Source organism: Culex pipiens, chromosome 3 (assembly GCF_016801865.2).
Source record: "Culex pipiens pallens isolate TS chromosome 3, TS_CPP_V2, whole genome shotgun sequence".
NCBI classification, from domain to species: Eukaryota; Metazoa; Arthropoda; class Insecta; order Diptera; family Culicidae; genus Culex; species Culex pipiens.
In genome coordinates, this window is record NC_068939.1 from 117857552 (window position 1) to 117881140 (window position 23589).

At 40.1% G+C, this 23589-nt stretch overlaps 3 protein-coding genes across 3 annotated transcripts in view; 1 reads left to right on the plus strand and 2 right to left on the minus strand.

Annotated features, from left to right (window-relative positions):
• The first annotated feature begins 781 nt into the window (after positions 1 to 781).
• LOC120417906 (uncharacterized) lies at positions 782 to 23046 on the plus strand. The gene is made up of 3 exons (XM_039580135.2): positions 782 to 938; positions 21571 to 21828; positions 21902 to 23046. Exons 2-3 carry the CDS (start codon positions 21578 to 21580, stop codon positions 22116 to 22118), a joined length of 468 nt encoding a protein of 155 aa, XP_039436069.1. The 5' UTR covers positions 782 to 938; positions 21571 to 21577; the 3' UTR covers positions 22119 to 23046.
• Positions 1419 to 10993, minus strand: LOC120417907 (WD repeat-containing and planar cell polarity effector protein fritz). Its single transcript, XM_039580136.2, has 7 exons — positions 10590 to 10993; positions 9518 to 10253; positions 4162 to 4368; positions 3294 to 4098; positions 1987 to 3230; positions 1773 to 1926; positions 1419 to 1709 (listed from the first exon to the last, which is right to left on the minus strand). Exons 1-7 carry the CDS (start codon positions 10670 to 10672, stop codon positions 1621 to 1623), a joined length of 3318 nt encoding a protein of 1105 aa, XP_039436070.1. The 5' UTR covers positions 10673 to 10993; the 3' UTR covers positions 1419 to 1620.
• Positions 22556 to 23589, minus strand: part of LOC120417904 (3'-5' ssDNA/RNA exonuclease TatD) — a 36892-nt gene continuing 35858 nt past the window's right edge. Inside the window, exon 4 of the mRNA XM_039580134.2 lies at positions 22556 to 23535. Within this exon, the coding sequence (XP_039436068.1) occupies positions 23224 to 23535 (312 nt within the window). The 3' untranslated portion in view covers positions 22556 to 23223. The remainder of the gene's footprint in view (positions 23536 to 23589) is intronic.

Consider the following 23589-nt stretch of genomic DNA (forward strand, 5'->3'; position numbering starts at 1 on the left):
GTCGGGCTGCCTGTAGAAGGCTTTCTAGTCAGAAATTTACCAATACATTCAAAGTATGTTTACATGACAGCTGGACGTTTGTTTGCATCAGGTTTCCTATCTCTTTCTGGCAAAAAAAAATTGTCAGGCGACTCTTAGCTGGTTTTTTTTGACTGACTGCCCGATATGTCAGCCAACATACTTCGCAGGGCTGTGACAGCTGCAGCTCGATCATTGTTTGCATCAGGACACTGTGACGAGGAGTTCGTCATTTTTGAGTCAAATTATATTTTTTTCACTGGGCCTAGAAAGCCTTAGTGAGTTATAGATGTCACGCCCCTGGCCAGAACAGTGGAACCTTTCTGCTAAAATTCGTCTGTAATTCTACGCGAACTTAAAAATCCCTCACTCACGTTATAAATTATTCGGTTCCTACTCATTAATGAGTACTTTCCAAGCGATTTTCTTTTATTTTTAGTGAAAACCACTCAAACCTGACAGATGCCCCATTTACTCAGTTGTAAGAAAGTTCGGGCTTTGACAAAAACTGAGTGATTTTGATCGTGCGTGCAAGTGTGTAACAGTGAACTGAACAGTGTATAATGCTGATTATCAATGTTGAGTGCCTTGCGTTTAGCGTGTACTTTCGTTGAAAACTAACTTGACGAAACTTTTTTTTGCTGTCAGCAGCGCAAGGGTTTGTTTTTGTTTACATATTTCAAAAAGCGCCCCTCAGTCACATTCTGCGGTTCGGAATTTCGTTACAACCGGTGTAAATTGCAAAATAAAATTCAAACTGCAGAAAAATTGTGTTCAAAAGTGCTGATTTGTGCTGAAAAATTGTGATCATTGCAGTGTGTAAATGTCTTCCGACTTTTTCGTCTTTTACGACGCCATCGATTCATTGCTCGAGCGCATACAACATTCGGCGGGAAGTTCAAACTCCGGGACCAAAGAACGTGAGTACCTTTTTTGATTCATGTTTCCAAGTTGAAGCAGTTTAATTAACTTAGTTAGCTTAGTTGCATTTTTTTGTACCTGATTATTTATAAAAGCATTAAAAATTATTCATCAAATGTTTAATTTAACTTTCAGTTATATTTGATTTAGATTTAAAAAAAAAACTATTTGAAAAAGGTTTTTTAGTATTTTACAATAAATACCAACATCCAAAGAAGTGAGAAAAATAAACAGTTACTTAACGGTCACATTTGGTTCTTAGATCATCATTAAACCAGTACATATTTGAACTTGTTAAATAATATTAAATTAAATCATATTTAAACATTTTTGTTTATGACATAAATAAATTTTATGTCTGTTCAAAATAAACGATTGGTTTAACTAAAATAAATTTCAATTGACAATTCCAGCAAAGCATTGGACAAAAAGGGATCAAAATGTAAAATGAGGATTAAATAAAAAGTGATTTCTTTAAATATATTTTATTCCATGATGTAACTTTATTGAATTATTGCAAATAACCAAGGTAATAAATATACAACTCTTAAGTACAAACATAGACAGTACGGTTCAAATATTTACAAGATACTACAACAGCTTACAAAATAGTGCAAAAATAGCCTATAAAACATAAAGAGAAAAAAATACTGATTCTTCTGCTCTGCTCTCCGGCCCCGCCTACACGACACCAAAGTGGACCACCTTGATGTTCGGGATCTTCTTGCTCTCCCCGTTGTCGTTGTTCTCCGGCTCGTTACCGATGACATCTGAAATGGTCAGAAAAACCTCGGTCAATCGTTTAATTTCCCCCCGCGAGGTCGCATTGTTACCCTGCATGGGCGTAAAGTCCTTCAGGTAGTCATCGTTGGGATGGCACAGCGGCAGGCTTTCCGCCAGTTCCCGCTTGGGGTCCGCGATCAGCGAGTTGTACTGCGGGGGTGGCTTGCGGGACTTTTCGCCGAGTTTGTCCTTGCGGGGGATTTCCTAGGAAGAATATGGGGTTTGATTGGGGCGTTTTGATGTTTGAAGTTGGTGGTTTCTTACCGGAACAACGGCAACGGTGACGGTGTCGGAGAACTTGACCTTGTTCTTTTCGCCGCTTTCTTTTTTCGTGGAGGACGACGAGGAAGAACTGCCCGGCTGTTGGAAGGACGGTCCGGCCGCCGACGAGGAGGAATTTGTACTGTTCGATAGGATTGAGGCCGTTACGGGGGGTGGTTCCTTGCGGCGTTGCTGGTAGCGTGCCCGGTCTACGGCATCGAGCGCGGGTTGGAACGGCTGCTTGGACTGCTGGAACTTGGACGGAATGTTGCCGGATATCAGCGGGTACTGATGGATGACGGTGCGAGGAGCGTTGTTGGCGTTGGCCGTGTTGGGGATGCTGCGGAACTGGGACGGCTGCTGCGTGAACCAGGGCTTCCGGGGTTGGGGCGCTGTAGGCGGACGCCGCACGTAGTCCGGTTCGTCTTGTACTATTGGGATGCCGATCGTCTGATCGAGAATGTTGGTTGGCGGGAACTTGTGAGCGCTCGGGCTCGACTGCGGCTTGGGAACGACGTCGATCACCACGTGCTGACCGTTTGGAGGAGGTCGCCCACCCGCAGGACTATCCACAAAGTCAACGTAGAAAGGCTGCCTCGAATTCCTGTTCGCTATGTCCAACTGCTCCATGGACAAACTGCTCGCCCCGGACGAGTACAACCTCGCAGCTTTCTCGCGAGGATTCAACCGTGCCCGCACGTTCCCGCTCTGTGTTGAACCAAAGTACGGCGAGCTGTTGTCCGCCACCGACAGCAGATTGCTCGAACTCAGCGACTTGCCCTTCAGTTTGATCTGCGCCACACGCGACTGTTGCTGCTTGCTCAGCTTCAGCGCAGTCGCCGTTTGACTTCGCTGCATCGTCGTCGGCGGCGGCTTCTTCACCACGTACGGCAACGGTGGCCGGTCGCTGAACTCCGCCTTCGATCGGATCTTCGCCGTAGACGCCAGCCGACCTGTCGCTGACCCGGCAGCGGTCGTCGTCTTGGGCAGCGGAGGATGCTTGATGCTGCCGTTGCGTCGGATCTGCGAAGACTTGGACGAGCTGGACGAGGTCGAGTACGACTTGAAGCTGGCGGCGTCCGCGTGGACGGTTTTGGCGGTGCGAACCGAGGGTGGCAGTTGTGGGGGAGCGGCCTCGTGTTCCGATTCGTCTTCGTCCTCCTCGCCCGCGTCGATGTCGTCGTCGTCTTCATCCTCGTCGAAGCTGTCCGCGCACAAGGAACAGGAAGAGTGCGAGCAGAGGGAGTCTGAAATAGAAAATTGTTGGGGTTCACGAAGTTTCGTCATTTTGTTACATTCCAACTACTCACGCTCACTGTCGCTCCGATCCGTGCATATCCGGTTGATGTCGTCCACCTTCTTCAGCGCCTCCTTGGCCAGCTCCTGGTCGCCGTCGCTCTTGGCCTTGTCGTGCAGCTTGAGGAACAAATCCGCATCGTTGATGTCGATCGCCAGGCTGAACGCCTTGTTGTACGATTTGTTCCGCAGCAGGTAGTGGAAAAATCGCAACGTAATGTCGTTCACCTGATCGCCAAACTCCGTTTCCGTCTCGTAACACAGCGGTTTCACAGGTACTAGGAAGCTCCCGAGCGCTTTCTGGAGCTGCAGCTCACGTTCCGTGCCCAGCGGCTGCTTGAACACGTGGTTCGCTATTCGATGCAGCGACAGCAGGCACATGGCTCCGTACGTGTCCCAGTTCAAACTCAGCAGGATATTAATCGCCTTCTCGACCTGATTCAGCGAGATGTACTTGTGGATCAGCACGTCAGCCGTTAACCCAGACGTGTGGACGTCCCCCTTCAACCCAGTTCCCCCAACCAGCCGCAAACATCCCAGCGGACCGTTCTCGAACGCCAGCAGCAGAAACGAATCCGTGATGGCGAACTTCTCCAAATGCTCCGTCATTTCCGGCTTCTTGCTCCAGCACAGCTTGGCCAGGTTGCAGGGGTGCGCAAAGTAGTTCGACAGGTCCAGCACGCTCGACGGAACGACGTCCTCACTCACGAGTTGCGTCCGCACGCAGGACAGCGCAATGTCGAAGCACTGCAGTTGGCACTTTTCGTTCGCGATCATCACCACCGACGAGTCGCTGTGCCACGACACGAACGTGGGAATCTACAAGAAGGACACACTCCGTCAAAATATAAGTCCAAACATGAAAATCAACAGAAATCTTACGAAGGCAGCCTTCACCAGGTGTGTGATGCCCCGGCCCTCGTCGAACAGGATCATCGAGCCGTCGATGCAGCCCAGCATCAGCTTTTCGTGGTCCGGGCTGAACGCGTTGCAGCAGACCTGGGTCTGCAGCGGGATTGAGGTGACCGCGACGCGGCGCATCTTTGTCCGGTTGATCTGGTAGATGCAGCTGTCGATGGTGACGTCGCCCTGAATGGAGGGAACGGTAATTCATTGGTTAGTACAGGGATGGAAAGAATTGCCAGGACTAGCCTTTCCCTAACGCCGACTTCACCGGAACCGGACAATTTCTGTCAAAATAAAAATTCTTAAACTGTGCGAAAAATTAACCGAAATAATAAAAAAAACACGCGTTGAAATAAGGTTTTTTAATTGTGCATAAAGTCTAAGTTCAACAAGTGTTTAAAGAAAACAGCATCAGCAGAATTTATTTTACAAAAAAACCCAAACATTCTATACATAATTTTAAATGCAGGGGAATGCATTTTAAATTGATTTAAGCTGATTGCAGTTGAATTTTCATTGAAATTTTTAAGTTTTTAGAAGAAAAAAATTGTACGAGCTTAACATTATTAGAAAAAAACATCAAAAAAAATCAAACCATCCAAATTATCGACCTGACCTGACAACAGCTAAAGCCGGGATCGACGTTTTACTTCACCATCAGATGGAAGGTTGGAGCAGATGGGAATCGAACCTATGAAAATTATGCTATTTTTTTCACTAAAATGCCAATAACTCCCTCTAGATTTAACCAAATGGGATGCTTCTCCCTGCATTTTGTTGTATTTTTTAATCCCTTTCAGATGCTTTTTAAATTTTGAAATTAAATTGAATTTTGACTAAGTTTTAGCCTTTTCTAAAGTTTTGACGTTTTTGAACCTTCATCATTTGTGTCCTGATTTGTCCCGCTTTCTGTTGACTTAGAGTGCTCATATTTAGGCCAGATGCTAGTTTTATATGTACAAACAACCCCTGAAAATTTCAGGCAGATTGGTGAGGTCCAAACGACGTCCCATCCCATACAAAGAGGTATGCCCTGTTCGTGGATTCGCTCTTAAACTCTTTGTGGTCGTACAAAGGGTCTTTGTACTCAGAAAAATAAGCTTTGTAAACAATAATATCAGAAATCCAAGCTTGATTATTGGACCTAATTGCCGGTCTCTGTCACGTGTTTACACAATTAGGTTTTACGCCGACACAATTTTTAGGTTAGAAATTTGACAGCTTGGCTGCACTGTTTACTTTTTTGCACGTGTGTCTCAGCAAAAAAGGGGGTGCGTGTGCGCCGTGTGCGCTCGTGACACGCACACACATTTTTACTGAGACACACGTGCAAAAATGTACACAGTGCAGCCAAGCTGTAAAAACTCTAACTTAAAAACCGAGTTGGCGTAAAACCTGATTGCGTGTAGGGGAAGGTGGGGCAAGACGACCATATGGGGCAAGAGGAACAATCGCACGTACGGCCTTAATTCTTACAATTTTGATTATTTCCAGTATGAGACATTATTGCTAGCAATGCAATAGGCTGATTCTACTACCACATAACCGCCAAAGCGACGTAAACGCCACGGGGCATAAGATTTAATGAAGTTTTTTTTAAAACATTTGTTTTCGTATAATATTTGGATGGTACAAAATAAGGCTTGGGGTTCGTTTTTAGGCTCATTTTATCAAAATGCTATTTTTCCTAGATCAGTAGTGTCCATACCAATGACTTGCATCTATTATAACGTATGATTTAACTTTTAGTTATTTTTGTTGAGAGCTTTTAAAAAATCTTGTTCAGGTGGGGCAAGTGTACCATATTGATTTTTAGTATGGAAAAAATACAAATTGCTGCAACAATATATTTTATTGGGAAAAAAATACATAAAAGTACTTAAAAGCTGATAAACAATTGTTTCAAAAATTGTCCATGCTAAATATAATGATATTATGAAAATTTCCTTTTTTTCATCTAAGTATTATTTTTTTTTTTCGTAAAAACGATAAATTTTTTAGTAAAATATTATTATTTAATCTAAAAATGAAAGAAACGTTTTAAATACATTCTAATCTGATGTATCTAAATGATAACAGTTCAATTGTTAGCAAATTAACATGTTGTTTCATGCATTGTTCCTCTTGCCCCAACGGGTTGTTCGTCTTGCCCCACTAGTTGAGAAGAACGTACGGCAAATCAAAATTTTTAAAATCAATTTTTTACATAAAAAAAAGGATTTTTTCAAAACTTGTTCTATCAAAGTCTTAGTCAAGACCTGGAATAAGATGATTATGAAAAAATCCGACAGATTTTTTAACATTTTGATGGGTTATAACGAGCATTTCCTTAGCTTGTTGGGCAAGTGCAACAAGCTAAGGAAATGCTCGTTATAACCCATCAACTTTCTCCTACATTAGGGGACAATAAAACAAATCGACATCAGAGATACCCTCTGACTCGATTCCTATGCAATGCAAAAATAAGTATCTGTGCCAATTTTGAGCCAAATCGGTTAAGGCTAAGGGGTCGCTTTTCATCGTTGAAGTTTATATGGGGAAAATCACGAAAATGTATGGGGGAAAACATCGTTTCAGTAATTTTCTGCTAGGTGGCGCAGGTCTCGCCCAAAATTGTCCATGTGTGAGATTCTTGTAGGAAATTTAATTACCTACAACTTTGTCGAAGGGTGCAAAACGATCCGAGTTGATTCTGATTTTTGGTGATTTTTCTTATATACTTCCTATATACCCCTTGTGTACTCTCAAGTATATAAGCCGATTTCTTTTCATCGCATTGCTAATAACTCATCAGGATCAACTCGGATCGTCTTGCACCCTTCTACAAAGTTGTAGGTAATTAAATTTCCTACAAGAATCTCACACTTGGACAATTTTGGGCGAGACCTGCGCCACCTGCTGCAAAAATCCTGAAGCGATATTTTTCCCCATACATGTTTGCGATTTTCCCCATATAAACTTCAACGATGAAAAGCGACCCCTTAGCCTTAACCGATTTGGCTCAAAATTGGCACAGTTACTTGTTTTTGCCTAAAGAATCGATCCAGGGGGTATCTCTTGCGATTTTCCAAAATTTTCAATTTTTCTTGTCACCCTAGTGTACATACACGAAAATAAAGTGAGGTTAAAATTTGTCACCCAGTAACATCAAATGATGCGCTAGTGTGCGTACGCGAAACATCATAAAGCTCTATTCCTTGTGACATTTTTTTCCCTCTCGTTCCCACATTCACAATCATCCCCCTTTAACAGAACGCAGCCACAAATGCCGCCACAAAACAAAATTTGCCAGTTTGGTTCCGTTGGCAGATCTGTGATGCGTTCTCACGGTATGAGATAGAACGGGGTTCAATTCCCCGGCGGAATACAGTGCACAATTTTTTCGCAAATTATCTCCTTTATTCAATGTTTATCACTTTCCAATGTTTCTCACCATGAGACATGTGTTGCTCTAATCTAAAATTTGCCAGTTCAACAGAGAAAACAAAATAATCTTCGGCGAGTGTTCGTGAATTTGCGGAAATGAGATTGAGTGATAGAAAGAGAATGCCCAAGCACGAGGAGAAAGAAGAGAACTCACAAGCTATTAGGTTTTACGCCGACTCAATTTTTAGGTTAGAAATTTGACAGCATGGCTGCACTGTTTACATTTTTGCACCTTTGTCTCTGTAAAAATGTGCGTGCGTATGCGCTCATGACGTCACGCGCATTTTTACAGAGACAAAGGTGCAAAAATGTAAACAGTGCAGCCAAGCTGTCAAATTTCTAACCTCCAAATCGAGTCGGCCTAAAACCTAATAGTAAGGGGTGCTATCTTGTCACTCCATGAAAATTGATGTAAGTGTGACAACTGGCCAAAGGGATTTCAGGTCAGAACGCGTTTGATACAGATACAAGCTTGACTACCGTAAACATTTGTAGTTATAACTTGGGACTCCAGCAACCATCTTCAACCAAACTTCGGTACAATGCACAGAATGGTCAGCCAAACAAAACGTGTTTGTTATTGTTTACATTGCGTGCTCTAGTTTTTATTTATTTAAGGTCAAACATTAAAACGCGTTTTTCTCGGAACGTCGAAATGGCGGGTGTGACAAGATAGCACGACGACGTCGATATGCCGAATGCTGATACAGCTTATTATCTCAGTCCAGGGTATTACGTGTCGATAGCCCTCGCGCTACTGCCAACGACCCATTTCAGAATGACAGAGCTCCTTGCGGTCCAATTCCGAGATCGGTGGGCATTTTTCGGCCCCGCTAAACATAGAAGGAAGCATCTGAAGGAAACTCGATCTATATTTAGACTTCCAATCCCCTCTGGCAAATCAGGGATCAGCGCGTATATAATATGAGAAGATAACATGTTTCATCAACACTACGGATCAATTCACCACTAGTGTGTTATCCTTTTGAAGGCCGACTGCTTAGCGTCCAAGACCTCCAATCCAAAGGTGTGAGTTCGAATCCCACCAGATTCGTTTTTCGTTTTTGTTCATATTCAAGTTCAAATTCCTGATTCCAAATTTCAGGTATCGACCGAGATTTGATCCCTGAACCTCCTGCTTGTAAGACATAAGCCGTAGCCACGGAGCCGGTAATGGCTTCGTAACAGTCACGATACATTGAAATTTAAGTAAAACTATAAATAAATAGATGTATTCATCAAAAAAATCAAACCATCCACATTGACGACCCCCGGGTCTTTTGTGGTCTCTATTGCAAGTTTCTGCTCGAACCTAGGAGTCCGAAGGCTTGAATGAGGAGAGCACCCAAACCTCTTTCTACTCCAAGAAACCTTCCACCCCAGTGTTTGAACTGACGACCTTTGGATTGCGAGTCCAACCGCCGCCAGCGATTCCACCGGAGTAGGCTTGGTTTGGTGTGTTGTTTGTACTTATGGCATGGAGACGACTCCTACACTTAACGGCCTAACAACCAAGGCCGGGACCGACATTTTACTTCCTCATCCGATGGAAGGTTGGAGCAGATGGGAATCGAACCCAGAATCATCCGCTTACAAAGCGGACAGCGTAACCATTCGGCCACGCACTGCTCCACATTTATTCATAAATCCTGTTTAAAAAAAAAATATCCATATTTAACACTCTGTCGTTGCCAGTTTTTCACCTCATTTTTACTATGCAACAAAACAAAAACGTTCACCTGCATAATAAGTCGTACTCGCCACTATCTGCGACCATAAATCACCAAACGATCGCAGACCGCGCTAAATATCGCACTAATTTGTAACACGACGCCCGCCCCTCATAACCATAATGTGTCCTTGCCTGACCTGTCTCCATTCAATGTTCGTGGGAATCGCTACTCACCTTCTTGGACACCTTCTGCTCGACCGAGTGGATCTGGAAGCCGTTGAGCAGGGAAAAGTCCACCGAAATGGGGTCGTACTCGGTCCAGTAGTAGCAGAGCAGCTCGAGCTTCGGTCCGTTCAGTTTGTACACGTGCAGGTTGGCCCGGTCGGCGTCCTTGACGGTGGGTCGCCACGGGTAGACCTCGTTCTGGGACGATTTGGTCCACACTATGACGAGATCCTGGGCGTGGCTGCAGACGAGGTGTTTGGGGATCTTGCGGGTGGTTGGGCCGCCGATGATCACGTTGTAGATACGGGGGTCCATGAGGGCGATCTTCTCCAGGTTGTTCCGTTTGGGCGTTGGTTTCTGCAGGTGCACGAAGGTGATTTGGTTCTCGTTGTACGAGACGAGGACGTGGGTTTGGGTGATGATCACGTCGGTGATCTGCTCGGAGATGAGCTTGCCGATGAAGTACTTGTCAAAGTAGATCCGGTTGATGTCGCCGGTGAACGGGTTGATGGCAACGTGGATGAGCAGCCCGTTGGACAGCATGATCTGCACGATGAGGTTGTTCTTCCACTTGCAGAACACGATTCGCCGCTGGCGAAGTTCTTCTTCCAGCAGCTTGAGCGCATTGCGCAGCTTGTTGGGCTTTTTGTTGTCCACGTTCCACTTGAAGCCGCGCGCCTCAAAGTAGTGCTTCTTGCCCTCCGAGTATATTGATTTTGCATTTTCGGACTTTTTCTCGTAGTACCTACAAAAAAAAGCAGAACACGGCAAGATGTCCAAGATGAGAGTGACATAACTTAAATAAATACAAGCCCCCCGAAAAAATAATCACTTTTCATCGGTGGTTTATCATTGTTTGCAGAAAGAGCAGAAGCCTCGCGGTGAGAAAAGATCGCGCAAAGTGCTAGTTTGGGCTGGCTCTTCTGCAAATAAGGGGCCTGACACAAAGACAATAGCTTGCGCGACGACCTGCCCCCGATGTGGGAAGCACAGCGACTTGGCGTAATCGATTAAGAAATCTGCAAGCCAAGTTGGGTTCTGCCGTAATTATCACGTGCCCCCCTGAAGAAGCGATACTCACTTGGTCGCTCCCAGATCGGTGTCCTTGACGGTGATGTCCTCCTTGGTGGACCAAAAGTGCAACTCGCTCAGCAATGTTAACATTTTCCGAGGCGTAAACACAATCCACTTAAGCTTGCTAATGTCCACTTGGAACGCAACATTTGTGACGCGATCGCAGCGCACGATCAAGATCAACCGGAATATCCGCCGTACAAAAATCCGATTCCGAACCGACGGTGCGGTCACTACATTTTACAAGGTTCGACTTTGAATTCCGCGGAACGAACGAAAACAATCGCGCTGGCACCTCTCGGACGGTTCGCTCGAACTACCTGTTGATCAGGGGGCCATCTTTGCTCTCTGGAGGAGTTGTAGTCGTCTCGATCGTCTTGTGTTGCGTGCAGCAGCTCAACTAGTTTAAGTTGCGCAGTGTCTCTCGCTTCGTGCGCTGTCAAAAGCGCTTCAAGCGTGTACCAGACAGAGGGAAAGAGAGAAGAAGATTGGGCGCAGGTGGATTATTCACGGCGTGAAATAAGCTTGTTTTAAGCTTGAGCTGGCCAAGTGATAGTATGATCGCGATGATCACTTGGTGACCTTAGGATGATCAAACTGGTCGAGCATATCAGTTCTCATTGATGCTCTATGGTACCATAAGTCATCATTTAAGGCTCTAAAAGGCATCATTCCAGATCAGCCGTTTGGCGGCCATGTTTATTTTAGAAAAACATTCAAATCTTGATTCAGAATGTATCAATCAAAAAATGGTTTTCTTTGTGTTTTTTGTAAAAGAATTTTACAAATCGTGATTATTTTTTCATTCCAATTTACTATTTCTGGACCCTGAATTCAGAACCATCATTGACAGTCATTGCCTGAAGAGTGAAGGACACCTTCTACAACCTTAATAATGGAATGGAATACCCGATTCGAGTGGTAGTTTGACAGTTCGCTCCATAAGAAATACATTGCTCACTACCAATCGCGTTGGGTAATCCATTGAGCATGTATCATAAAATTTGGATGAAAATTAAATTTTCAAAAAATCGACTTAATTTTTTTATGACACAAAATAAGACAAGTATCGTTTTGTGAAATGCACCTCAAAAATCATTTAAATAATTTCAAAACATAAAAAAATTATGTCCAATTTAACCATAAGCTTGAAAACGATTGCTTGACGTATCGTTGAAGTCTTGTCAAATTCACGGAAATAGTGAAACCGTGCCAAACGACAATGTATGGGCACGATCAGGTAATCGAGCAGAATGGCGGAGAAGATGAAGATGGAAAAAGACTTGAGGTAAAGACAAGGATGGAAGAAGAGTGTCGAAGTCGAGCACCTGAGATCCCGAGGAGAATGAGTTTGTCTGAGCTTTGGTGTGTCAGACAGGTGTGTTTATGTTTTTGGCATGAGCTGGTAGATGTTCTATTTTGCTTAGACGGTATTCATCAGTGTTAAATATGTCTGTACTGTACTAGTCAAAACAGTTAGTAAAAGTTAGTTAGTTGCACAATTTAAATTTTACAAATCAAAAAACTCGGTTTCAAGACATGAGAAAGGTAAAATTCTTGATAATAATAAATTTTAAACTGATTTTTGATCTTCAAAAATAGTTGAAAAGAAGAATTCCTATTTTTTAGAATATGATGCGATCGGTAATTTGTCTTGTTGCACTTTTCCAGTGTTTCGAAAACAGACATTTTCAAGGGATCAAGTTTGATTTGATTTGGTAAATATACTACTGAGCAATTCAGCCCAAAACAGGAAAATTTCAGGTACTTTTTTAGTCAACCCTTTCCAATTTCAGTGAAACATTGTAGGCATGTAATACAGGATAACTTATCCTATATAAGCCATAATGGAGCCAGCTGCACTCAAGCATGACGTTTGAGAAGCATGATGTCAAAGGCAAACTTATGCGAAATTTGACGAGCTTTCCGGTAAAAATATTTTCGTTTTCGAGGTAGAAAAATCAAATCTTACATAGAGCAAGCAAGTTTCTATTTAATGAATACTTAACCCTGCCAAACATACGAGAATTTCCACTATTTTTTTTGTCATATAAAAATGGCAGGTGTGGTGGACATTAGGGTGATCAAAATTTTAGGGTGGTTCTAAATTTTTATTGTGGCGGGATGACGACCCCGACCCCTCTTCAATTTGCATGAAACTTTGTTCTAAGGGGTAACTTTTGTCCCTGATCACGAATTTGAGGTCCGTTTTATGATATCTCGTGACGGAGGGGCGGTACGACCCCTTTCATTTTTGAACATGCGAAAAAAGAGGTGTTTTCCATTATTTTGCAGCCTGAAACGGTGATGAGTTAGAAATTTGGTGTCAAAAGGACTTTTATGTAAAATTAGACGCCTGATTTGATGGCGAATCAGAATTCCAAAAAAACGTATTTTTCATCGAAAAAAACACTAAAAAAGTTTTAAAGTACTTTTCGAAAAAAAAACTCAGTCTGTAATCTTCGCGTTAATCTTAATTTACCAAATCTTTTTCTTCTATTTCTAAACTTAATCAGTTTGAAGAAGTCTTTGTAAGGAGCACTCACTTAAAAGCTCTCACTTGTCGTATCAATTTCCTTTGAATTTCTGTTCTTTTCTTTTATTAAAAAAAATCAAGAATCGCTTCAATATTCAGTACAGACTATAAATTTACAACACTTTAAAATATTGATAAATCAATATGTAAATGGTTTACAGGTTAAAATACAAAACCAGTTAGATTTCAAAAGAAATAGTTTAGGATAGTTACGATGAAAAAAAATTAATCTTATTAAGTGCACTCTGAAGCCGGCTGAATGAGTTTAAATACAACAATCTAACAAAAATGCTAATTTTGCAGAAAACCCCTAACAATTAAACAAACTTACGTATCACCCACAATACCTTTCGAGGTATATTCTAGAGTCTTACCTGTCTACTAACATTGAGTCCAAAACCTCCCTACAAACATCTGTACCACTAAAGGTGACGCAGGGATCCTTGTGCACTTTAGATAGGTGTTTACTAACATTCCTTCCGTTCCCCAGAGGGTAGCTTGGACCCGGCGAGAACCCCCTTTGCCCTGGGTAGTATTATACACTCAAGGTATCTTCCGTGTTGAATTATTGTTCCGGATGAGGGTCTAATACAACCAGACCAAACAGTGGGATAAGCGTTGTGGAGCCATCCGTGGATAGGGCGTCTTAAAATGCTAATGCTAATGTAGGGGAAATCTACCCATTTTAATCCTAATAAGCGGTCGTGTTTGAATGATGCTGGATAATCTAGAGTCTCCCTTGAATTTTACTAAAACCAAGTACACCAACGAGTAGAGCAAGTTTTTGTGAACATTTCGGTTTATTTTCACTTTCACTAAAAGTTATTCTATTTCTTTACCAAGCATTTAACAAAAAAAATTCCCAAGGGTATTCTAATCGAGGCGAATGCATTGGGCCACGCCCATTTTTCTAATATCGGCTTAGTTCTTTTTTCTTCCAACACTCTGTCGAGTGTTGCCATTTGCGCTGACAGTTCAAACGAACACTCACGAAAAGTGGCATTTATAGGGAAAGTTTCCTGGCATCGCTGGCTGTGCTGCTGGTGGTGTGGACGGCCAGCCTTTGTTCTTTTTTGCCTTCGTCTCTCGCTCGGTTTTCTTCAGCCTTCGAGTGGAATGCAAAGTGAAAATTGAAACGTCAAACGACTTGGCGCGTTTGTTTTTTTGATGGCGCTTGCTAATTTATTACATTTTTCGGGATTATTCTTCAATTGAGTGCCTTAATAATGATCAAAAGAACATGTTGCCGGTAGTTGGAAGCAATTTCATATCTTAAGCGCCGTGAAAAAGTAAGCGAAAGTGAAAAGTTAATTTTGGCGATATTCATTAAGCGTTTGAGGGATTCTCGTGTGTGTCACTGTGTGTGCCAACAAAATGATGAGAAGTGGTCTCGCAAAATACAAATTATGATCAAAAGTGCATTAAATGTGATCTTTTTGGCCAGTAAGTGGCATACATTTGCGTGCTTACTCGAGGCGGTGCTGTTGCTGGTAAGTTTATAGCCCAAATAGTATTTTTGGAGCTTTAATCGAGCATCAAACTCTCCATATGACGAAGATAGGTTTTTGATTGGAAAGGGTAGATTTCCCCTACTTTCGAATCTACATTGATTTTCATTTATAATTTCGTGTTTTTTTTCTAACTTTGCAGGGTTATTTTTGAGAGTGTAACAATGTTTTACAAAGTTGTAAAGCAGACAATTACAAAAAATGTGATATATGAACATAACGGGTTTGCAAATAAACATCACGAGTTATCGCGATTTTACGATAAAAAGTTGGTCGTCGTCGATCATGGCCGTTCATGGTCACCCGCGACAGCCAAAGAGAAACAAAGAGAAACGCAAAAAGTAACTGTTCCCAATTTTTTTTTCATAGAATCACGATAACTCCTGATGTTTATAAGCAAACTTCTTATCTGGAGTTTTCTTTTAAAAGGACCAATAAACCAAATTTTCAGTTTTTGCTTTTTGGGCGTTTTTTAATACTCCTGACTCAAGGCGGTTCTAAAAACACCCAAAAAGCAAAAACTGGAAATTTGGTTTATTGGACCTTTTCAAAAAAAAAAAAACTCCAGTTATGTATATTATATTAGAGTGTAACAAAAATGACTTTTTGGCGGGCATTCAAGGGTTTGTTCCGGTGGGCATACTAAGCCCAAATCCAAAATATAAGCTTGATTGGACGTAACAGGAGCTGGCGCTCCGCCCTTCAATTTTAAATGTGCGCATCTTTTGGTATATATAACATTGAAATTTGGAGCACCCTGGAGCTCGGTACAGACCTTCAAAGTTTGGCATTTTTTCGAAAAATCGGCCCCGGCAAAATCAAATGGCGTCTAGGGCGTCGCGAGGCACGACGCATATCTTTTTTGCCGGGACCGATTTTTTGAAAAAATACTAAACTTTGAAGTACTGTACCGAGCTCCAGGGTGCTCCCATTTAAAATTGAAGGGCGGAGCGCCAGCTCCTGTTTCGTCCAATCAAGCTTATATTTTGGATTTGGGCTTAGTATGCCCACCGGAACAAACCCTTGAATGCCCGCCAAAAAGTCATTTTTGTTACATCCTAATATATATATATATCATTTTTTTTGTAATTGTCTGCTCTACAACTTTGTAGAACATTATTACACTCTAAAAAAATAACCCTGCAAAGTTAGAAAAAACACCCTTCTGGGTGTGAAAAAATGGCCTCCTGGGTTAATTTTGATTCAAAAAGTACATTAAATTTCCCTTAAAATGTAAAGTTCCAAAATAATGTACAGTTAAGTTATGGAATTGGCAGAGTTTTAAAAACTTGTTTAGTGTTTTTTCGATGAAAAATATTTTTTTAGGAATTCTGGGACGCCATCAAATCGGGCGTCTAATTTTTCATAAAAGTCCCTTTGACACCAAATTTCTATCACATCACCGTTTCAGGCTGCAAATTATTGAAAAACACCTCTTTTTCGCATGGTAAAAAATGGAAGGGGTCAGGGGCGCCGACTAGTCCAAAATGTTGGGGGGGCACGGTTGTTTTCCGAAATCGATAGGTAAGAGTGGCGATTAGATGTTAAAGTTTCATGTATATCACGAATTTTAATAATTTTATTACGATGTGATACGATTTTTTTTCATCCGCAATCTATTTTTTTTAATAGATGATTTATTAGAACGTGATTGAGAATGTTAAATATGGGGAATTTAAGCAAAAATTTAGGACTTCAGAAATTTAAAAATACAAATACACATTTAAAAAAACATCAATTTTTCAAATCTGCAATTTAGAAAAAAATAACCGATACACCAAATTCAATATTCCAAAAATAAAAAAAATAATAGTGTAAAAAAATTCTAGAATTAAAAAAAACTTATGGCTTGAAAATGTTAAGAAATCAAAAGCAGAAATTCAGAAATTTAGAAATAGCAATAAAATCGAAAATTTCAAAACTATCATACATCAATCATTTTTTTTTAATTAAAGAAATAAAGAATTTAAGAATTTAAGAATCTAAGAATTTAACGGTGCACATCAACCAGAGCTTTTGCACCCAGAATTTTGTTACGGACATTTTAGTATCGTCAAAACTACGGGAACTATCGATATGATTTTTCATTTATCCCCTAAAGTACTGTCCACAAAGTAATTTACAAAGTTTGACTAATTTTACAATCCCGTTGTTGCAGGATTGGGTCCGTAAGTTTGGCAATTTTGGAAAAATAAGACAACAACTTCCTTCGTTACTGTGCACCCTTAAGAATTTAAGAATTTAAGAATTTAAGAATTTAAGAATTTAAGAATTTAAGAATTTAAGAATTTAAGAATTTAAGAATTTAAGAATTTAAGAATTTAAGAATTTAAGAATTTAAGAATTTAAGAATTTTAGAATTTTAGAATTTTAGAATTTTAGAATTTTAGAATTTTAGAATTTTAGAATTTAAGAATTTTAGAATTTTAGAATTTTAAAATTTTAGAATTTTAGAATTTTAGAATTTTAGAATTTTAGAATTTTAGAATTTTAGAATTTTAGAATTTTAGAATTTTAGAATTTTAGAATTTTAAAATTTTAGAATTTTAGAATTTTAGAATTTTAGAATTTTAGAATTTTAGAATTTTAGAATTTTAGAATTTTAGAATTTTAGAATTTTAGAATTTTAGAATTTTAGAATTTTAGAATTTTAGAATTTTAGAATTTTAGAATTTTAGAATTTTAGAATTTTAGAATTTTAGAATTTTAGAATTTTAGAATTTTAGAATTTTAGAATTTTAGAATTTTAGAATTTTAGAATTTTAGAATTTTAGAATTTTAGAATTTTAGAATTTTAGAATTTTAGAATTTTAGAATTTTAGAATTTTAGAATTTTAGATATTATTTTCAGTTATTTCTGTGATATTTTTATATTTGAAACAATAATATTTTTCTTCCAAAATTTTTAGTATTATTTTCTACTCCCTGATTTTTGGCATATTTTTTGAGGGTATGCATCTAAATCCAGAAAATTGTTAATAATTTTGTTCAAAAAACTTCAGCGATTTCGAAAACAACGAATGTTTTTGAACTAATTTACGGATTCGCTTACAAGAATTCTATCCGTGTGTACAAACAATGTTCCATTTAAGTTTTAGATATTATTTTCAGTTATTTCTGTGATATTTTTATATTTGAAACAATAATATTTTTCTTCCAAAATTTCTGGGGGGGCACAATGTATGGGCTGCCCCCCAGCCAAATTTCAGGGGGGGGCAAAAAGTACCGTGCCCCCCCAGAGTCGGCGCCCCTGGAAGGGGTCGTACCGTCCCTCCGTCACGAGATATCAAAAAACGGACCTCGGATTCGTGTACCCTGGAAAATAGTTGGAAAACACATTTTTTTTAAATTGAATCAAAAATAGTTTTAGGCTGTTTTAGGAACATTAAAGCATAAGCCTACTACATTGAATTCATAAATTTAAATGTTTTTCTATGGTATACCAAAACACTTACAATAGTTTAAATAAAGAGCGAGTCCACGAACAGGGCATACCCCTTTGTATGGGATGTCGTTAGGACCTCACCAATCTGCCTGAAATTTTCAGGTGTTGTTTGTACATATAAAACTAGCATCTGGCCAAAATATGAGCACTCTAGGTCAACGGGAAGTGGGGCAAATTGGGACATAAAGTTTAAAGGTTCAAAAACGTCAAAAATCCTAAAAAGGCTATAACTTAGGCAAAATTCAATTTAATTTCAAAATTCATTTTATTTTCAAAATTCAAAATGCATCTAAAAACCCGATTTAATCCCACCAGGGGTGAGATAGAGCCTTTCTTACTAAAGAATATAACTTCTCTCAAGTCACAACATCGACTTGATACAAAAAATCTTATGATGAAAGCAAGGTATTATTAATGATGTGTTTTCTAAAAGAAATTGAAAACACAATTTTCACCTATCGAATATTTTTAATCGTACAAATTCTTAGCTTCCAATGCGCAAGTGACGACACACACCGCGGTTTTGGTTTTTTAGTTTTGGTACGAGCCCAAAAACCGAACAAAGCAGGCGCAAAGCAAAACCGAGTTAACCGCACAGTGGGAAGCTTGCCATTCAGCGTCTACGAAAGTGAGAGAGTCAGAGATAGATATTTTTACAACCGCACCACTACACACTCAATCGCAATACCTTAGGTAGATAGCCATTGGCGTCGCGAGCATTGAAAACTTTGAAAACGATATAAAGCTTAGAAGCTTTGAAAGCTCCTATTGGAATCCAATGAACTCTGTTTAATAAAACGACACGACAAATGAAGCCTACTTAAAGGCGATTTTAGGAGCACACGGGAAACAAATTGATTGTACCCGGATGAATGTCCTATGTCAAAAAAGTTTTTGCATAAACATTGGACAGTTATGTAAAAACTGAGAGAGCAAAAGAAACCGAAAAGCTACGATATCTTACATGTTGAAGGAAACATCGGTAGACAAGCTACTACGAACGAGTATAAGTCGAGCCGAAACATATGCGCCAGCATTCTCGCGCCAGTATTCGAAGCTCAACTTGACAACTTGTTGCCTTGGCGACGAAGCGTCGAAAATCGATGCAGTGTGATTTTTTAGCGATTTTTCGGTTTAAAATTCATGCTGAATCGACATATTTACGAAGCTGGAAATGACGTCCTGGCTTAAAGTAAAACCTATACCTTTCTTTAGTAAGAAAGGCAAAAAGTAAATCGTTCTAAAAATTGATCGGGATTGCCGATCGATGTCAAATTTGTTTCAGATGCTCACTCATGGTGTGTACTATGAATGTAGCAAGAAATTTCGAATAAAATCAGAAATGAAAAATGTTGGCGAAGGTCACCAGGTGGGCTTTTACCTTTTTTTAGGGATTTTGTTTCTTATGGTAGGTCAATCAAACGGCTCTAACTCCAGAACCATATTATGAATCTGGATGAAAATTTGGGAGGTTGTAGAGCTCGAAAAATGCAATTTTTGAGATAAATAAAAGATATGAACATGAAAAAAATTGACCATATTTTCATTTGGAAACTGTGTATTTTCTGGAAAAGTCTGGCCGCATCCGAAAACAGATGGATAATTCGAAATTTGCGCGGCAACTCGCCCAGGTTCAGCACACTAGCTTTCATCTGCATTTAGGAGAATCGAAATCGGATTTATGGAAGCTGAGAACGGCGCGACACAAAATTTTGCAAAATTTTACCACATACGAACATCACTCGACCTCCACGGAATTTATTTTCTCAAAATTCGAGGGTTCGAGATAGACGAGTTCTATCAAGGTGAATCGATAGAGCGTCGAAAATCGATGCAGTGTGATTTTTTAGCGATTTTTCGGTTTAAAATTCATGCTGAATCGACATATTTACGAAGCTGGAAATGACGTCCTGGCTTAAAGTAAAACCTATACCTTTCTTTAGTAAGAAAGGCAAAAAGCTTAAAAAATGCAACAAAATGCAGGATAGAACACCCCAATTGGTTAAATCTAAAGGGAGTTATTGGCATTTTAGTGAAAAAATAGCATAATTTTCAAACTCAAATAAAAAAGTGTTCCATCCAGACAATTTCACAATAGAAACATGCATAAAAATGTTTATTTTCATGCATTTTAACTCTTTAAAAATGAAAGTTTAAAAAAAATAGGAAGCTGCTTTTTCTTATGTCATCTAGTATCCTTGGAAACGAACTTGATTTTCAATAAATGTGAATCGAAGATTTTTTTTCAACTTTTATTTTTTAAAGGGCTAAAATGGATGAAAATATACATTTTCATGCATGTTTCTATTGTGAAATTGTCTCAGGAACACGAATATGATAAAATTATCACCAGAAAATGGGATCTAAGGGGTCCCCCGAGCAAAAATATACAACCAAAAAATTAACTAAAAGTAAAAGTGTATATTTAATATGTTAAACTGCCTTACCCAAAACGTTCTCAGTCTCAGATGGTAGTCCCAGATGTCCCCTACAAGCTGCAGGTCGAAGCGAGTTGATATCTGGATGGACCACTTTTTTATTTGAGTTTGAAAATTATGCTATTTTTTCACTAAAATGCCAATAAATCCCTTTAAATTTAACCAATTGGCATTTTGTTGCATTTTTCAAGTCCTTTCAGATGCATTTTGAATTTTGAAATTAAATTGAATTTTGCCTAAGTTATAGCCTTTTGAAGATTTTTGACGTTTTTGAACCTTCAAACTTTGTGTCCCGATTTGCCCCACTTCCTGTTGACCTAGAGTGCTCATATTTTGGCCAGATGCTAGTTTCATATGTACAAACAACCCATAAAATTTTATGGCTCAAGAGCGAGTCCATGAGCAAAGCATACCCATCTCGCATCGACCTCACCAATCTGCCTGAAATTTTCATGGATTGTTTGTACATATGAAACTAGCATCTGGCCAAAATAAAAATACAATACACGAATGCCAAAACCACTCTGGCTTGTTCCGTGTTACCGTGTGACATATGTTTGAAAGACTTATTCGTTGTATCAGAAAAATGATGGATGAATGATCATAATATTTCAAAACCTAAGTAAAATTTCCGACACTTATTCGATGTTTTCTCTGAAACAAATTGAGTTTTCATTGTTTTATCATTGAAAGGATGTGCGGATGACCAATTTGAAGCCAGTTCGTAAATTGAACGAGAATTAACAAATGCAGCTTAGGACATTTTGAAAACAAACCTTAGATTTCGAGGTCGCAAATTTGAAATTGGGAGTAAAGAACTGCCTGAGCTAACCCTTTTCAAATTATTGATACCTTTACATGTTGATCATCTCACAGCACTTTATCTAAAGTTTTGAGTAAATACTTTTTTTTGTTTGATTTATTTATTTCTTGTCAACACTATTACCTTGACATTCGTTATATGCTTGTTTAATTTCCTTTAATCTAAAATTACCTAATCAAACCCGGGTTTACGTGTAACCATTTCTTGTATCTTTCAAAACTTCGTTGCGTTCCACCAGTTTAAAAATGTCTGCCGAGGAAGAAACCAATAACAAACCGCAACCTCCCAAAAACAACAACAATGGCAAACAAAACAACAACAGCAATGGAAATGGCAACGCCAAAAAGCAGGCCCGCCTCTGCCCGGGCCGGGACTCGTACGAGCGGATGAACTTCCTGTACCAGGCGTCCGTGCTGATGGCGGAGAGCGCGCCCGCCCTGTCCGGGTGCTACGGCAAGCTGATGAAGGCGGTGGGCAAGAAGGCGGTGCTGCGCGTGTGAGTGTCGTTGACCGATTGGGATTCTTTTCGGAGGGGTATAAAAGAAATTAAAAGAATTTTCTCTTCGTAGGGAACCGGCCATCAAGCGGACACTTTGCGCCCGATGTGGCGTAGCGTTGAGTTCAAGTTCGACGGCAAGCTACAGTGACTTTCGGCACAAGAAGCTGAGCTACGTCGAGGTTCGGTGCAAGTTGTGCGCGTTTAGTAAACGGTACTATGAAAATAAGAAGCACCGGATTCGGTTGGACGATCCGGCGGCCGTTGTGGAGACGATGGAGTTCAATTGAGGAATAAAGAAAGAAGTTATCTTTTTATAAAAATATAGTCGTTTTTATTTCTCAATCTCAATAATTTACACTACGAATACAGAGTGTCACGTTTTACATTCAAATGTATCCTTTGAAGGGGAAGGATATTCTTCTATGGCACTTTTCTTCTTGCTACTATACATATAACTTGTTTTTTTTGTTCACTTTCAACGCAAATATTTTCAACTGTGTGAATATATAACAATCACTGTGCTAAACCTAATCGATAAATAGTTAATTATACATAGCAGATAAGAGCACACTCTATCTAGCCATTATCATGTGAGTGTGTGTGTGATTTAGCAATTGCTTATCGTGTGTATTTAGAAGCTTCTAAAACAGCCTTTCTGCCACCATTCGACTCCGTGGGGCCAGGTCACCAAAGTTCGGAGAAACGACCGCTCTTTTTGCAAGGAATGTGTGTAGTAAATGAGATTGGTTGGATTCCCTGATTGTAGGGTCGTTTCTCCGAAGGTGAGCTTAGCTCCACACGAGGGTACAGTTTGTGTAACGTTCAAATCTCGCGCGAGATCTGATTTGGTTGATGTTTCACCTCCTCCTCTTTCCTACAACTCTCTTGTTTTGATTTCGTGTGTGTTTAGTAACTTCAGTCTTTCGCTTCCATAGAACATAAATTCAGTTTAACACAATTCGTTTGTTCATGCTTAGAGTTAGTAAAAACTACTATATTATACTGTCGTAAGTCTAGAGTGATGTGTGTAAGAACAAAACACAGGGTTGACACAGGATACGGTTTAACACTGTAAAATAGACAGGGTAGCTCTTTGAGCAGCCTTCTCAAACTAATAGGAGCAACAAGGTTATACGTTTCATCTTCGAATTACTAAACTAACATCGGGCAAGATCTAACTAGGTTCAGATTAACAATCATAGGTAAGGAATAATATAATAAAAAGTCGTTTAAAATCCATGATAGCAGCGCTATCATTCGTCGATCAACGTAAGAAAAAAAGAAGAGTGAAATCGTTTTCCACTGAAATTGTAAAAGTCGTTTGAATTCATTCATTTTTTGTTTTCGTTTGGCTCATCGCGTCGTCGTTGTCGTCACCTCCTCCTCCTCCTCCTACTGGGACAGCCCAAATAGTTTCAGCCCGTTGAAGGCCGTCGCCAGCCCCACGTCCTCGGGCTTTTTGTTCATGAACGCCGCAATCATCTCGACGATCGCCGGCAGACTGCACGGTTCGTTCCGCTGGAAGGTGCAGTAGCGGTGCAGGTACAGCAGCGAGCGCTCCGTCAGCCCGGTCTTGACGTGCTGCGGCAGCTTGGAGGCGCGCGTGTTCGGGTACATGAAGGGCGAATCGGTCTCCACCAGCAGGCGCTCGAGCGGGAGGCGGCCGTCCTCGAGCAGCTTGCGCACGCCGGTGTCGGATTTGTCCTGCGAAGGTTTGGAATTTAGGTTTGCGCGTTGTAACTTAAACACGTGTTGTGA

Bases quoted from the DNA above. Each gene is read 5' to 3' on its own strand.
- LOC120417907 (XM_039580136.2), bottom strand. From the start codon at position 10,672: ATGTTAACATTGCTGAGCGAGTTGCACTTTTGGTCCACCAAGGAGGAC. The intron at 4,369-9,517 runs GTGAGTAGCGAT...CCCTCCATTCAG, and splicing joins AGCAGAAGGTGTCCAAGAAG to GGCGACGTCACCATCGACAG. The intron at 1,927-1,986 runs GTAAGAAACCAC...TATTCTTCCTAG, and splicing joins TCACCGTTGCCGTTGTTCCG to GAAATCCCCCGCAAGGACAA.
- LOC120417906 (XM_039580135.2), top strand. From the start codon at position 21,578: ATGTCTGCCGAGGAAGAAACCAATAACAAACCGCAACCTCCCAAAAAC. The intron at 21,829-21,901 runs GTGAGTGTCGTT...TTCTCTTCGTAG, and splicing joins AAGAAGGCGGTGCTGCGCGT to GGAACCGGCCATCAAGCGGA.